The sequence below is a fragment of the Akebia trifoliata genome, chromosome 8, assembly GCF_017979445.1.
Source record: "Akebia trifoliata isolate Shusen 1 chromosome 8, ASM1797944v1, whole genome shotgun sequence".
NCBI lineage: Eukaryota > Viridiplantae > Streptophyta > Magnoliopsida > Ranunculales > Lardizabalaceae > Akebia > Akebia trifoliata.
This window is the reverse complement of record NC_141382.1, coordinates 44,742,139-44,757,661: the sequence shown is the minus strand read 5'-3', so window position 1 is coordinate 44,757,661 and position 15,523 is coordinate 44,742,139. Positions and strand designations below refer to the sequence as shown.

At 32.9% G+C, this 15,523-nt stretch overlaps 1 protein-coding gene across 1 annotated transcript; it reads left to right on the top strand.

Moving 5' to 3' along the window:
• The first annotated feature begins 7,152 nt into the window (after positions 1 to 7,152).
• Positions 7,153 to 12,825, top strand: LOC147397084 (cytochrome P450 714C2-like). Its single transcript, XM_086451130.1, has 5 exons — positions 7,153 to 7,484; positions 8,555 to 8,781; positions 9,981 to 10,228; positions 10,746 to 11,100; positions 12,242 to 12,825. The coding sequence occupies exons 1-5, from the start codon at positions 7,196 to 7,198 to the stop codon at positions 12,665 to 12,667; spliced, it is 1,545 nt and encodes a 514-aa protein (XP_086307256.1). The 5' UTR covers positions 7,153 to 7,195; the 3' UTR covers positions 12,668 to 12,825.
• The last annotated feature ends 2,698 nt before the right edge of the window (positions 12,826 to 15,523 follow it).

The window sequence follows — 15,523 nt, the reverse complement described above, 5'->3', positions numbered from 1 at the left end:
TCTGATACTATGATAAGTTTGGGAGTCCAACTCAAATCCAATTGACAATTAGTGGAGAGGGGAGAGAAACAAAGCAATTGGTGTCCGATGTGGGATTAAACTCAATAATAGTTGATTCCACAAATGTGTAAGGATCCTAGATTCAACTAGGCCGATATTCTTACTAACTAGTTTTAATGTTTTACTAGCGGTTTGTACCATCAGTTTTAGAATTGAGGATCATAATGTCAGTGTTCCGAACGCATGCCTTGGACGGAATGGATGGCATTAAGGGCTCATCCTCCATTATTAGAAAATGTAGAAGATAAACCTTCTTGAGATTTAACTTCCTCCGAAAAATTCTCTCTTAAAAGTGCATGTTTTGCCACTCATGAAATTAATTTAGAATTTGATGGAAATAATTCATTCAGTACAAGTACAATATAGAAAGACATCCTATATGTACTTACCTATATATTTTGAAAGGAAGCTTATGATAATTGAAAATCAGAAGAGAGATTTTTAATACCTTTATGAAGCACTCTTTGTTGCAAGAATTGTGAATCTGACTCGTCCAAGACAACTTGGTTTTGTCCATGGACAAGACGAGACGTCAAACCAAGTTTTGAAACCATGGGTGGGGGTACTTTTGGAATCCAAATCTTGATGTCAAGATCAGGATCTAACCGTGAGGTGCATTTGTGAGATCCAAATTTTGGTGTCAAATCACGAGTCATATTTTGCTCACAACCCAACAGCAGTTTTACATGCGGCACAAATGACATCAGCAACGAGAGAGAGTTTCTCTCCCCTTCCCAAGTCCTCTCCCAATAGGTTTATTTTTTTAAGATTTCAAATCGTAAAAAGGGTCATTGGGCCCAACAACTCAGCCTTCTAGATTTCATGAAATTATTTATACTAAAAAAAAAAAAAAACTGTTTTTCGAACTTGATCCAAGGTGTTAGAAATGGACGGTTACCAAGCACTCAAATTTAAAAATAAAATTCAACGGTATTATTTTTTTGACATTTTTTTTAAAGTTCATATAATTTTGTCCTTTGCAATCCCATTACATTGGATTATGTTTTTGAATGTCACAAGGCACGTGATCATATCAGAAAGTTCTTTTTTTCATTATTATAGGGATGTCATTCGCACCACAAATTTGTTCAAAGCACTGTGAGCAAAAAACCATTTGTGGAAGTACATCTAGTCCACATTGATTATCACATTGACAATCCAACAACTCAACCTTCTAGATTTCATGAAAATATTTATATTAAAAAAAAAACTGTTTTTGAACTTGATTCAAGGTGTTGAAAATGGATGGTTACCAAGCACTTAAATTTAAAAATAAAATTCCAAGGTAAAAAATGATTATTTTTTTAATTTTTTTTTTCTTAAAGTTCATATAATTTTGTCCTCTGCAACCCCATTGCATTGGATCATGTTTTTGAACGTCACAAGGTGATCAAAGCACTGTCATTTGCGTCACAAATTGTTCAAAGCACTGTGAACAAAAAACCACTCGTGAAAGCACTTCTAGGCGGTGTTTGTTTGAGCTATTTTTCAGTGCTTATTGCTGAAAAAAATTAAATTCAGCACTTTTGTCAAAATAGCGTGTTTGTTTACTCGTGCTTATTGCTGAAAATAAGTGAAAAAAATTTAGCACTATTTTGATGCTGAAAAAAAGTGCTGAAGCGGTAAGCACTTCGCTTTTTTCAACATGGACAAGTATGCCCTTTATTTTTTTGAGCATGGACAAGTATGCCCTTATTCTTAAAAGGATATTACCTCTTATATCCCATGGATAAGTATATAAATACCCCACAAATTAATAAACCCACACCATAGCTAAATTATTTTGTCTTATATGGGTTAAAAGTTTTGGAATGAGTTGATTTTTGGTGAGGATGATCTCTACAATGAGGAGATCATCCTCACAAAAAATCAGCACATCTTGAAATTTTTAACCCTATCAAAATAAGTTCAAGAACCGTAAATTGTCCTTTTTAAAAAAAAAACTATTTTTAACGAGTTAGAAGTTTCAAAATAAGCTGATTTTTGGTGAGGATGATCTCTAGACCATATAAACCATTCTCATTAAAAATTTGCTCATTCCAAAAACTTTAATCCATATAAAACAAAACAAAAAATGACTATAGTGTGGGTTGCCCTTATTAATTCATAGGGTGCTTTTATAATTACACATCCATCATTTCCATCGAAAATTATTCATCCAAAATTAAATTCTTTTTAAACTTGATTTCAAATTTTGGTGACTTGTATGACATTATTATTTTTAATTTGAAATTTGTGGGCTTTTATAAATAGAAATTATTATTTATAAATTGAAGATTTGAGTATTATTTATTATTTAAAAATAAATTGTATTTTAATTTTATAAGAAATAATATATTTTATTGTGTTTGATAATAAATAAGCATTTGAAACATGCAAACAATGTATAATATGATTGTAAGGGTAACAAAGACAATTTATCAGTTTCAGCAATGTGTAACAAACATGATTCAGTATCTAAACAAACAACTTTTTCAGCACTTAAATTCAGTGCTTATAAGTTTCAGCGCTTAATGCTATTCAGCACTTATTTTTTTCAGTTTAACAAACAGCACCCTACTCACATAAAAATAGAATAGTTTAGCTCTCAACATCGGAAAAAAATACGAAAGGGTCACAAATATCATGTGCACTGACCATGTCTCATGGAAGACTGCTTTTAGTCAACGACAAAATCATCAAAGTCCAAAAACTTTTCACTTGATATATAGGTTACAAGCTGGCGGTAGGTAATATTGTGGTCTTAGAAAATTGTTAATTTAAGTGACTTTATTTGCACACACCAAAATGGTTAATTGTACATACTTTTTTGCGATACCTATCAAAAAGTAAAATTATTTAATTGCACGTATCTATTAAATTTGTTTAAACATATATTCCTCATTGTACTCACCAAAAAATATCGGAACCCATTTCTTCTTTTTCATCCCTCTCTCTCTCACGCATCTCTTCTTTTTCACATCTAAAATGTTTTCAACGAGAGTTTTAAGCTTTGGTCTTACTTGATGTTCTTACTCTAACACCTACAATCGAGTCAAAGTCATTCACATGCGAAAATTTTATTTGTTAAGTATATACTAAATCTGTTTTGTAATGTTTAGTAGGTACCTATCACATTGATTTTGTAATATTCGGTAGAAAGTTTTGTTTGATTGGTACCTACAAAATATGTTTGATAATATTTGGTAGGTACTTACTAAATTTACTAAAACAAGTTCAGTTTGAACCTATTAAACAAAATTTGTCAAAAGAATTAAATGCAAAAAATTAAAAGAATTTAAAAAAATAATAATAATATTACATGGAAAAAAAATTACAACCTAATCTACATTAATTCAACATCTCACAAAACTCAAAAGGAGATAAATATGGAGAGAGAGAGAGAGAGAGAGAGAGAGAGAGAGAAGAGTTAATTTTTTGGTCGGTAGATTATAGTGAATGCAATAAATAAACACTAAAGAGTAAAAATGTAATTTTTGTTTTTTACATTTTTCACTTAAATTGGGTACAATTAATCATCTTGATGTGTGCTTATAGAGCTACTCTTTAAATTTTCAAGGTATCTTATAATATATTTGCAAAATCCTAAAATGACTTCCTATGATATTGTGTGAAACACTGCACTTGCACCAAAAAGCCATAGATTTTTACCTTTTATCTCGAGGAAAAAATCTATGGTTCTTTCTGCATAGCCATATCAACGTAGTGTTGCATGGTCAATTTAGAGCGGCTTTTATATTTTATTTATTTGTTTGAGTTATAGTAAGATTTAGAAATGCCCCCATGTTTGCTGAATATTAGAGATACCCCCACAGTATTTTGAAACTAAAGGTATGTCTCCCTTGACCTTAATCCTCTAAGTAAACTAACCTGAAAACTCAAATGCCATCCTTTTAAACCTCTGGCCAAAATCCCAGATTTTTCTTATAAAATCAATCATCTTAAAGCTCTCCAAATTAACTTAATGATGTATCTACTTAATTTATCTTTAACTCAATGTTTTCAACCTAGAATCAAACCTTTATAGAAAACCCTAGTTTTTCTACCCCTAATCTCCTCAGTTTAAACTTTCCAAGAAATCTTATTTGTTTTTTCTTCCAAAATTAGTCGTCTTCAAACTCTTTAATCTCTATGGTAATTTTTAATGGCAGACCAGGAAAAGTTCACTTGCAAAGGCCGAACGAAGTGTATGCAAAAGAAATTGAATATATATGAGATGGGGGGTTATATGGACCGAAGGACCATCTATCTCTATGGATCACATGTCAATATGGCACCTAAATACACCATTGGGTGCCATATGTATGTAGAGCATAAAATTTCATGAATCTTAAAACAAAATAGAATTGAAAAAAATGATATTTTCACTGTCAAATTTAAATTTTAAATCTAAGAGTTCAATGATTGTCCATTTTTAAACTCAAGATCTAATGCCAAAAAAAATGCTTTTGATTTATTTTTAAGGGGAGATTATTTTTCAAATTGAATCTAAACCACAAACAAGAGGTTGAGTTGTCATTTGGTGCACTGGGCACTCCGCATGGCCCAAATGTAAACCTCGGTCCAGGCTCTACATGGTCCCTCGGTCCATGTCCCTATTATGTATAGGATAGAGTTGTGCTGGCGTAACATTTAAATTGACATTGTTTCATTCACTGGTATGCACAAAATCATAAATACTTCTCACTCTTATCTCGTTGAAAAATGTATATGGTTTTGTAAACCCATCCACATCAGCAATGTGTGAAATGATGTCAATTTCAATGTACTTCAGCAATTTCCATATATATATATATATAATGAATAGTAGTCGTGAAAGAACTTTACATAGAAGAAGAACTAAGGTTAGATTTAAAAAAAGAATGACAGTCAAAAACATTTGTCGTTGCACTTTTTGAATTCTAGAAATTTAAAAGAACAAATTATTGAAGGGAATAAATCAAACAGTCCAGTAATAAAATCTACAAAAGTACAAAAAAATATTACTTACCGAATCTAAAGACATGCAGCGATTTGGTTTGAAAGAAACTAATTCAAGAAGTAGAAGTAGTTGATCTCAGCCAAGAAGTGGAATTGGAGCTTAGTAGGTTTTTTATGCTAATAAAATTAGGGGAAATTATTAAAAAAAATTCAAAAAATAAAATATTTTCAAAAAAAAATTCAAATTCGTCGAATTTAATATTTGAGGAGAGAGACTTGAATATTTGAAGAGATTTGAATTCTTTAATATTTGAGGGGAGAGTGTGGAGGAGAGATAAAATGGAAGAAAGAGAAAAGTTCGGCCGTTTAAGGGCCGAACTAGATTCCCAAATGTAAATTCGACAAATTTGATATTTTTTTAGAAAATATTTTATTTTTTGAGTTTTTTTAATAATTTCCCCATAAAATTAAAAGAGGATAAAACTTAAAAAATGAATATTTTCCTGTCTTGAGCGCTTTCATCTTTTATTTTGGATACCAAGTAATCACTTAGAGTCATGATAATCTGACTACCTGACGTGATAAATTCGAGAATCGTAGATCTACGCTCCTCAGGAAACATGATTTCCTCGAGATACACATTTTTATGGGGAAGTGCCGACATGTATCCCGAGGGGCGCAGATCTACGATTCCTGAACTTGTCACGATTGAGTTTGCCACGTGGGATAGTCAGATTCTCACGATTCAATCACATAAGATGTCCAGTGATTAAAGGACACGCGTCCCCCTTAGTTTTGTAAATATCTGAAAAGCCTTTATATTTTAAATTTTTAACATGCACAGCCCCTCGATGAGACCGCAGGCTTTTCTCATAGATTATATCAAATTTCCAAATAAAAATCTTATTTTTTTCTTTCCAAAATTTGCCATCTCCAATCATTTGAACAACAATATGATGATGATGATGATATCATTGTGATGACCATTATGATGATGATGATGATGATGTCATTGTGATCACATTTGGACAATGATGATGATGAGGGCAATGAGAACAATTTTGTTTAGAGTTGTTGATGATGATCATGATGACATGAGATCATGTTTTTGGATACCACAATTTTGTTTAGAGCAGTTAAGTAACCGTATGGATTTTATGACATGGATCCCCAATGAAAGGTTTTTTGGGTAACAAACTTGGTAAAGTAAGGTCTGATGAGTAAAAAACCTTCATAAAAGGAGTTTTTGTAATAAAAAGCAACTGGTAGGTCTGTCGGCTAAATCTCTCTTTAAAAAAAATTTGGGGGGAGACCCCTATGACATACATTTCTGCCCCTTATAGAATTATGTAAAAGTTATTATTAAAAAAAAAAAGTGCCCCTAGCCCCCCACGTGGGTGCGGAACTGTAATCTATTCAACCTTATCTTTGTTCCTCATTTTCTACCTTGTCTCTTTTGTTTGTTTTATAGAAAATCCTACCTAATGTTTCTTCGTCTTATATGTTGTGAGAAAAAATATCAATAATGCTGGAGTGACATTTTTTAATAACATAAATGACATTTTGACATGGTGGAGTATGCATAACCGTAGATGCTTTTCTTCAAGATACGAGTAAAAGACATCTACGGTTATGTGCACACCATCACAAAACAATGTCATTTTTGTCACTCAAAAAATGTCACCCCAGCACGACTAAAAAAAACGATAGGTTTGAGGTTGGTGAGCAAATGAAACGGAGATTCCGTAACGTAATGCGTGCAGTGCATGAACCTTTGTATAATCCTTACTTTTTAGACATCTCGGACGAGTCATACAAAAATATATTTAGTTTAAAAATAATTTTTTTTTTTTTTTTTTTTTATATTAAAATCTTTAGAGCATATAGAAAAAATATTTTTATTTTTCATTCTCTCCTAAAAAGATATTATATATTTTCGAATAAGTCGGTCAGTATTTTCACTGACTCAGTGGATTTCGATTGAACCGGGTTGTGTTATTGAGTTAACTTCATTATTTTCAAATTCGATTAGAAGAGTTGGTCTCACCGAGTTTAGTGACTGACTCACCTCGAATACCAACCTGGATATTTGAGAAAAATTAATAAACCAATGTTGCATGTGACCCATGCATCTTTGTTTAATCATTCTAAGTTGTAACTCCACTATAAGTTAAATCAGTACAAGTCTCAAAACACAAGGAAAGAAAAAGAAGTAATGGAGGTGGTTGTGATCAAGATCATCTTCTCAGTGTGCTTGCTTTTCATCTCTAGCTTGTTTTTCCATCTCTATAACGTTCTATGGTTGAAGCCCGAAAGACTTCGATCAAAGCTTCGAAAGCAAGGTATATATGGCCCTCCACCTTCATTCCCACATGGGAACCTTCCTGATATCAAGAGGATCCAATCGACAGCCGCAAAGAATCGAAAACATGAAAAGTCACCCATCACCCATGATTTTAGTTCCATCCTCTATCCACATTTAATGCAATGGAGAAAGCAATATGGTATGTTTTAGTTCTTTCTAGTACATGAGCCTCGTAGTTAACTTTTGTAATGTTCAAAGATTCGTGATAATATGACTCACCAGGTGGCATACTCAATCGACTCCCTAATGTGATAAGTTAAGGAATCGTAGATCTATATTTCTTAAACTTTTTCACTTCAGGGAATCGATTGAGTATGCTACCTGACAAGTCATATTATGTTTGGATGTACCATTTGTTTTAATTTCAAAAAATGGTAAATTTATCATTTTCGGAGTTGGAAAAAATTTATTAGTGTAGTGTAGAATTTTTTTTTTCTTTACCATTTATTAAAATTTAAGGGGGGGGGGGGGGGGGGATTTATGATTTTATAAAATAATAAATATTTTTCCCTTTAAGTTAAAATTTTTAATTTCAAAATTGGTAGATTAGTCGAAACATATGTAATTTCGATCATATGCTTGTAATTTAAAAATCTCTAGGATTTTTTGAGTGTATGGGATTTAAGTTTTGTTAATTTAGGTGTTTCAAGAAAAAACGATTGAGATTATTCGGATAGTCATCTTGGTCTTGGACGATTTTTAAAATCGTAAGATACAATGCCAAGTTAGTAATTGCCAGTTGGGCTTTAACATTAGAAATCGAAATTAAATTTGTAAACGATTTCATTATGCATAATATGTTATATTTTTCGATTAACAATTTATTAGAATTACAAAAGGGTAATATTGTCAAAATGACCAATACGTTTTAAAATTTTATTTACAGCCAGAAACTTTTAAAAATAACAAACAAACAAGTTTTTCATAACCAAATTTCAAATTTCAGATTTCAGAAAAAAGAAACTAGACTTCAGACTTCAGAATTCAAAACTGTTACCAAACATACCCTAAATAATTACCAGAATTACAACATCATCAACCTCTAGTAAAATAGAAGCTGAGATTTTTCTTCCTAAAATCCGATATCGTTACAATGTATAAAATCAGCACTTTGAGCTGCGATTTCTATCTATAAAAAAATATATTTCTTTGAGTCACTCAAATTGACTAATGAGTAATTTAAAACTATGGTGATTCAACTTTTAATAGGTAAAGTGTTCACTTTTTCGATGGGGAACGTACAAATTTTGTGCTTGACCCACCCTGATGTGGTGAAGGACATGATCCTGAACACATCTTTGGACCTTGGGAAGCCTTCTTATCAACAGAAGGAACTTGGATCTTTACTTGGAAAGGGCATTTTAACCTCAAATGGCGCTACTTGGGTACATCACAGGAAAGTCATAGCTCCACAGTTATACTTGGAGAAGGTTAAGGTAAATTAAAACTACCCCCTCCAAGTTTTTATTAATATCTGACATATCCCACATTTTCAAATTCATGCATCATATCTTATCACAAACTCTTTAGGAAAAGCACAGAACACACACACAGCCAAACCTTTTTTTTATATACCCTCAGATCTATGGTGCAAGATCTGGTGTGGGAGGTAGGTCTTATCCCTCCGGACTCTTTATTTATATATGCTAATTTTTAATTTCAAACCTTCATAAAGGGTACAAAAGTAAATACAAATATATGACCTGTTTGGTAAAATAAATTAAGTTACTAAACAGCGAACTTATTTGCTTAAATTTTTTTTAGCAAAATGCTGGAGTAACATTAAAATAGACATTGTTTCGCACTTTGACGTGAATGCAGTAGGGAACCATAGATGCTTTTCATCGAGATACAAGTGAAAATCATCTATGGTTATGTGGACACCTCCACATCAGCAATCTCGATGAAAAGCATCTATGGTTCCCTACATACATTCACTTCAGCAATGTATGAAAAGAATGCGTTCCCCTATTTTTATATTGAGTTGTGCTGGAGTGACCTCAAGCTGGAACCTAATATCTCACTTCTTGACGTGAAAGTGTATGAGAACCATAGATTCTTTTCATCTAGATACAAATGAAGAAGCATCTATGGTTTCTATCCACTTTCACGTCAAGAAGTGCAATATGAGATTCCAACTTGAGGTCACTCTAGCACGACTCATTTCAGAAACACGCTTTGTTAAATTGGTGATATTATGTTTACCACCCTTACAAAATGCAAGATTAGGTTTACCCCGTTGGCCACAAGTCAACATTGCTTCTTTTTTTTTTTTTTAATGATTAAACAGTGAAATTTTGAATTAGTAATTTAAATATTTGAAGAACATTTTGGAAAATAAAAATTTCACAATTAAATCATCAAGAAAACACAATGTTGACCATGGTGAGGGGGGTAAATTTAATCTTGCATTTTGCAAGGGGTTAACCTAATATCACCAATTTAAGAGGGATATTTCCAAAATACCTTTATTTATTTATTTTCATCTCAACTACTCTGAATCACTCATGGAAGAGAAACTCCCCGTTTTTCTTAAGAGTTGGTTTGAAGTCAAGGGAGGCAATTGTCCTTATAATTTTTTTGTGGATCTTGGGAGGCCTTTTAACTAATGGTTGCTTAACTGATAAATTTACAGGGTATGATAAACCAAATGGTGGAGGCAACCAACATACTGGTAAACTCATGGGACAGTCAGATTGAAAGTAAGGTGGGCTTTGTAGACCTAAGAATTGATGAAGACTTGAAAAGATTCTCATCTTTAGTAATCTCCAAAACTATGTTTGGGAGAGATTATGAAATGGGGTTGGAAATATTTTTAAGGCTCATAGCCATTCAAAAGGCTATAGTTAAGCCAACTATGATTGGTGGGATCCTTGGATTGAGGTATGCATGTTTCAAGTTTTCTACTTTAACCAATTATTAAGGCCTTGTTTGCGAATGTGGTGCATACATACAATTGTAGAAGCACTTTTCTTTTAACCAAGTTGGTCCTTCGGCTTGAGTTTAGTAAGTACTGTATTTTGGGATCTAGAGAAGTTGTGGGTAATGTCTAAACAAAAAAGTATCGATATTTTACGTAATTATTTTAAAAATAGTGAATATTTTTCTTTATTGACTAAGATAAGTGAGGAGAATATTGCCCAAGAAGAATGTAACTTTCAAAAGATGGAAGCGGGTATTCGCCATTTCTGGCTTCTTGTTTTGGATTCATTTTTATTATTTGATCAAAAACTGCTTTGGGGGATCAAAAGTGTTTTTGGGGGGCCAAATGGACGTTAGTGGCCCTCAAACACTTTCCTAATGCTACTTATGCAATCCATTGTTCTAAGTAGTAATATTATACGCTAGGTAGCTTCTCATCTTTTGCATAAGGCATTTTTGTTGTTGTTGTTGTTGCCAGAAATCTTCCCACAAAGAACAATCGAAAGTTGTGGAGATTGGAAAAGGAGGTGCACTTGATGATCATGAAGATAGTGAAGGGACGAACTGATTCTACGTCGGATAAGGATATACTACAAATGATCATCGAGGGTGCTAAAATTGGCAATCCAGGGGAAGATGCAGTCGAGGAATTTCTTGTCCACAATTGCAAGAATATCTTCCTCGCTGGATTTGAGACCACTGCAATTACCACATCATGGACATTAATCTTATTGGCTTCATATCCAGATTGGCAAGATCGTGTTCGTGCTGAAGTGGTTCAGATTTGCGGTGGGCACATACCAGATGTTCAAATGATCAAAAAGATGAAACTGGTATTAAACTGTCTGATTTTATTTTATTTCTTCAGCATACCTATAGATACCCCAATTTAATTGAACAAGCCTGAGAACTCGTTCGAATCCATGCATCAAGGATCAAATCGAGAGAATTTCGATATAAAAAAATGGGACCCACGTGGACCAATAAAAAATTATCAATTTTGCTTGGCTATATGACCTATACGGCCAAATATAGCTTTGCATGGCCATACAGATCATATGGTCCAGCCATTTTTTGTATTGACTTTACCTTTATGATATGCATGCTTAAAATTGCACTGGCCTTACCTCAAGTATGGCTAAGTATAATTTTTTTGGCCGTACTTGGGATACATCCAATTTAGTTAGGCAGTTATAAAGCTCATGTGTGCACCAAATTTTTCATAGGAAATGCTTAACACTTTCCTTATCCCTCAACCGAACTTCCCTACCTAGAACTCTAGGAAGACCTCTACCTATCCATTTGGATATGAGAGTCACTACAAAACAAGGAAAATGAATTTTGAAAATAATTTTATGGTGTCCATTCAAACCTTAATTGAATGGTGGCGACTCTAAAACCCAAGTAAATGAGCTCAAACCTCCACAAAGGTTTCGAAGCCCACGTATTTACAATACATATTGAATATGTATAAAAATATAAAATCATTTTTTCACCATCTTAGTAAGGAAAGTATTTTTCAAATGGTTATTACACTATCAAAACTGAAAATTTCGACAAGAAAATTCGAAGTGAAACCCACAAATTTTACAAATCAAATTTTGATAACCCATGGCCATTGAAATTTTTTATGTCCCCCAATTCGACGGCTTACAGCCATCAAAATTCTCCCATCCTCCATGAATTTGATGATTTCGGTCCGTCGAAAAAAAATTGACAATGCAATATTTGACGTCTTGGACTGTCAAATATATGCTTTTTTCAATCGATTTGGTGAAATACCCGTTTTCCCCTATTATTTTGTCCTTTTAATTAGCACAACAGTTTTTTAAAAAAAAATGTGATGTGGAATGTGCATTGTCCCATTAATTTTGAGATCTCTGGTCCATGAGTTGATAAATTTCTTTAAATGGTTTTCGAGCTCCAGGAGTTGATAAAAACTAACACACACTTACATATTTCCCTTTTTGACAGCTGACAATGGTACTTCAAGAGACATTGCGTCTGTACTCTCCTGCAAAGACCATTGCAAGAGAGGTCTTGAAAGACGTCAAGTTGGGAAATTTGCATCTTCCAAAAGGCGTCAATATTTGGATACCGATGATACCTTTGCACCAAGATCCTGATATCTGGGGACTCGATTCGCACAATTTTAATCCTGATAGGTTTGCTAATGGACTCAACAGTGCTTGCAAGTTCCCACAAGCGTACCTGCCATTTGGTATAGGAGCCCGTACATGTGTAGGACAACACTTTGCCATGCTCGAATTGAAGGTAGCACTTGCTCTAATTCTATCCAAGTTTTCTTTCTCCCTTTCTCCAACTTATCGCCACTCTCCTAACCCTGTACTGATCGTAGGGCCTCAATTTGGAGCGAATCTCATCATAAAGAGGCTCTAAAAACTTTCTAGTGTGTTTGGAAAATAAGAAAGCAAAATAGATTATATATATTTGCTTGATGCATTCGATTGAATAAGTATATTTGATATGTGCCCAACTGAGTACGTACACGTGGAGTCAATTATGCATGCATGCTATTATTTACTAGAGAGCTGTTCTTATTTCATTTATGATTGAGTCATTTTCTTAGGTGGTTGAGTCTGCAAGTTTTCTTATTGTGGTATTGTATTAGTATAAATAGTTGCTATGTGTTGTAGTGTTATATGTTATGCTCACTATCTGAAAAAAGCTCATATTTGACGGTCTCGATCCGTCAAATATGCCTGTCAAATATTTCTTGTAGAATTTTTTTTTACGACCCTTAACTGTTAAATTATTGGAGGATGAGTTTAAAAAAATATATATATCTATAGTCTATGATTGTCAAATATGGAGGTTTAACAAACAATAAGACAGTCTTCAAATTCACCAATCACAACAATTGAAATAGTAATAAAAAAATCATAAAACAAAGATCATTCATAGAGGTCAAATCTTGACCACCCAAGAAACTCAATTCACATTAAATCTAATTAAAAATCAAACGCAAAACGTTTCATTGCAATACCAACTAATTCACAAACAACACTTACATCTATTCATAATAGCTTTAAGAGTTAAATTCAGATATTTGAAGATATAGCATCTACATGTATTTGTTGAATAAAGAAATCTCAAGCGTAGACAAACCAAGCCTTTGAAACAAACCAATCTACCATCTTCAACAATCAGGTTGGGTGTACAGGTTGGATCATAGCTTGTTTGATGAGTAAGGGAAGGGCCAGCCACTGGAGAGAGTTCCAATAGACATCTAGCACGGATTCGACAAACCTAATGTTCTGAAAATGATTGGCAAAAGAAATTGCCTTATTGCTGTGATTGAAATCATCCCACATAGTTCTTCTACGTCCATGCTTCCTCCTCTCCACATAGTTCTTCTACGTCCACTGCCTTGTCCAAGAACTTATTCATTTTCATCCTTATCCTAGCTTTATCGCTATCCTTAAAGTAGTTGTGTCCACCACCTGCAAAAACAAAAATTTACAGTTTAAGATGATGAAGTGGAGCAACCCAAGATTTGAAATCACACCCAACTCATTAGACCAAAAAATTAGTGGCAATTGACTCAGGAGATTTCCTTGGTGGAACCATCACATGTTGGGGTCCTATTCCCCTTTTATGCAAGCAATTATAGTTCGGCTGATGCATGACCAAAGAAAGTAAAAGGTTGATCCACACCAACACCATTCAAAGATTCTTTTCTTATATAGTTTTACTTAAAATAACAATCTGACTTTTATTAAAAAATTTATAAAATAAAAATAAATATTACCTCTCATCTCCAAGGATGGAACAGAGGTGCACTTGCATGAAGAAATGGGTCTAGATGTACCGCACTAAATACTGGTAGGACCTTCCGACCACATGAAATTAAATAATTTGAAATGTGAGCAAAGCAGATTTTTCTTACAATTAAATAACTTGTGCATGCAAGATTATTATGTGTAAAGTATCTAATTTGTTTAATTTATATAGAAACCTTTAAATTTGATAGCTTTTCGATGCACAAACTTGACAAAGTTCCCATACTTGAGAGTTTTATTAATAACCCACATTTAAAATATCACAAAAACATATCACAACCATCATTGAAAAAGACAATAAAGTTTATTAAAAAAAATTTTACAGAGAGAAGGAGAGAGAGATTCTTACATTTTGAGTAAATTCCATATTTTTATAGTCTTTCCAGTTCAAATACTCATATTTTTGCTTGATTTGTCTTATATTCTGATGTTCTAACTGTGTAAAATAATATGAGAAAATTATGTTTGATTTCAATTCTGAGATAGAACCTAAAAAAGGCATAAAAGAGAAGAAAAAAGGAAGTCACCTTTAACTGTTGTAGTGCAGTTAGTGACTGACCAAGAAATTGTACTACCATGGTCATCAAGAGAGAAGTTGTTTCATAGCCACCCAACAAAGAATCAAGAACAAAACTCAAATATTAAACAAAATACAGAATTAGGGAAGATGTTGATAATAGGATGAACAAATATACCTAGTTAGACATAACTCCATTTGCAACAGACTTGACAAGAATTGTTTGAGATTTTTAACACCTTTCAGATGTGAACATCTTTTCAACATCCACACCATCCCGAGTCACACAAAAAATGCTTTCAATGGTTAAGGGTACAAAATCCTGTTTTGAAATATAATGTTATTCAAATGTGACTACGCTAAACCATTTTTTTTTGTGTAAGTACTACACTTTACCATTTTACCATAGCAGTTATAATTACAATTACACCTTTGGCTTCAATGAAATAGATGCAGATATCTTTGAAGATCTCAATCATTGCATTGCAACCTCCACATCTTTGCTTCCACCAAGAAAATTTAAATGCAAAGTATTTATTTAATCCATCTGAATGATTAATATTCTGGCTCCAAGTCTTCAAGAACAAGGGAACCACATCTAGCCAATCTTTATCGAATTCATTTTTAAATTGAGAACAAGAAACAAAGGCAGAAGTCTAGAAATTTGATTTCTCTCAAATTAGGATTGTAATCTAATTTTTCTTTATAATTTAGTTGTAAGTATAAAATAATATCAATGGTTTGATCTTGTTGAGGTAAAACTTGTATATATAAAAAAAAGAGCTAACAACTTTTTATATACCTTATTTTGTTCCTATGATATTTTTAAAACTTTTAGAATATTCAATTATGAAATTGAGGCAACTCAATTAGAAAAGGTAAATCACCATGAATACTCATGCATTCAAAACTTTAAACCATATACATAATTAAGGA

Coding starts and splice junctions, on each gene's coding strand:
- LOC147397084 (XM_086451130.1), top strand. CDS start 7,196: ATGGAGGTGGTTGTGATCAAGATCATCTTCTCAGTGTGCTTGCTTTTC. Junction 7,485..8,554: donor GCAATGGAGAAAGCAATATG/GTATGTTTTAGT, acceptor AACTTTTAATAG/GTAAAGTGTTCACTTTTTCG. Junction 11,101..12,241: donor TGATCAAAAAGATGAAACTG/GTATTAAACTGT, acceptor CCTTTTTGACAG/CTGACAATGGTACTTCAAGA.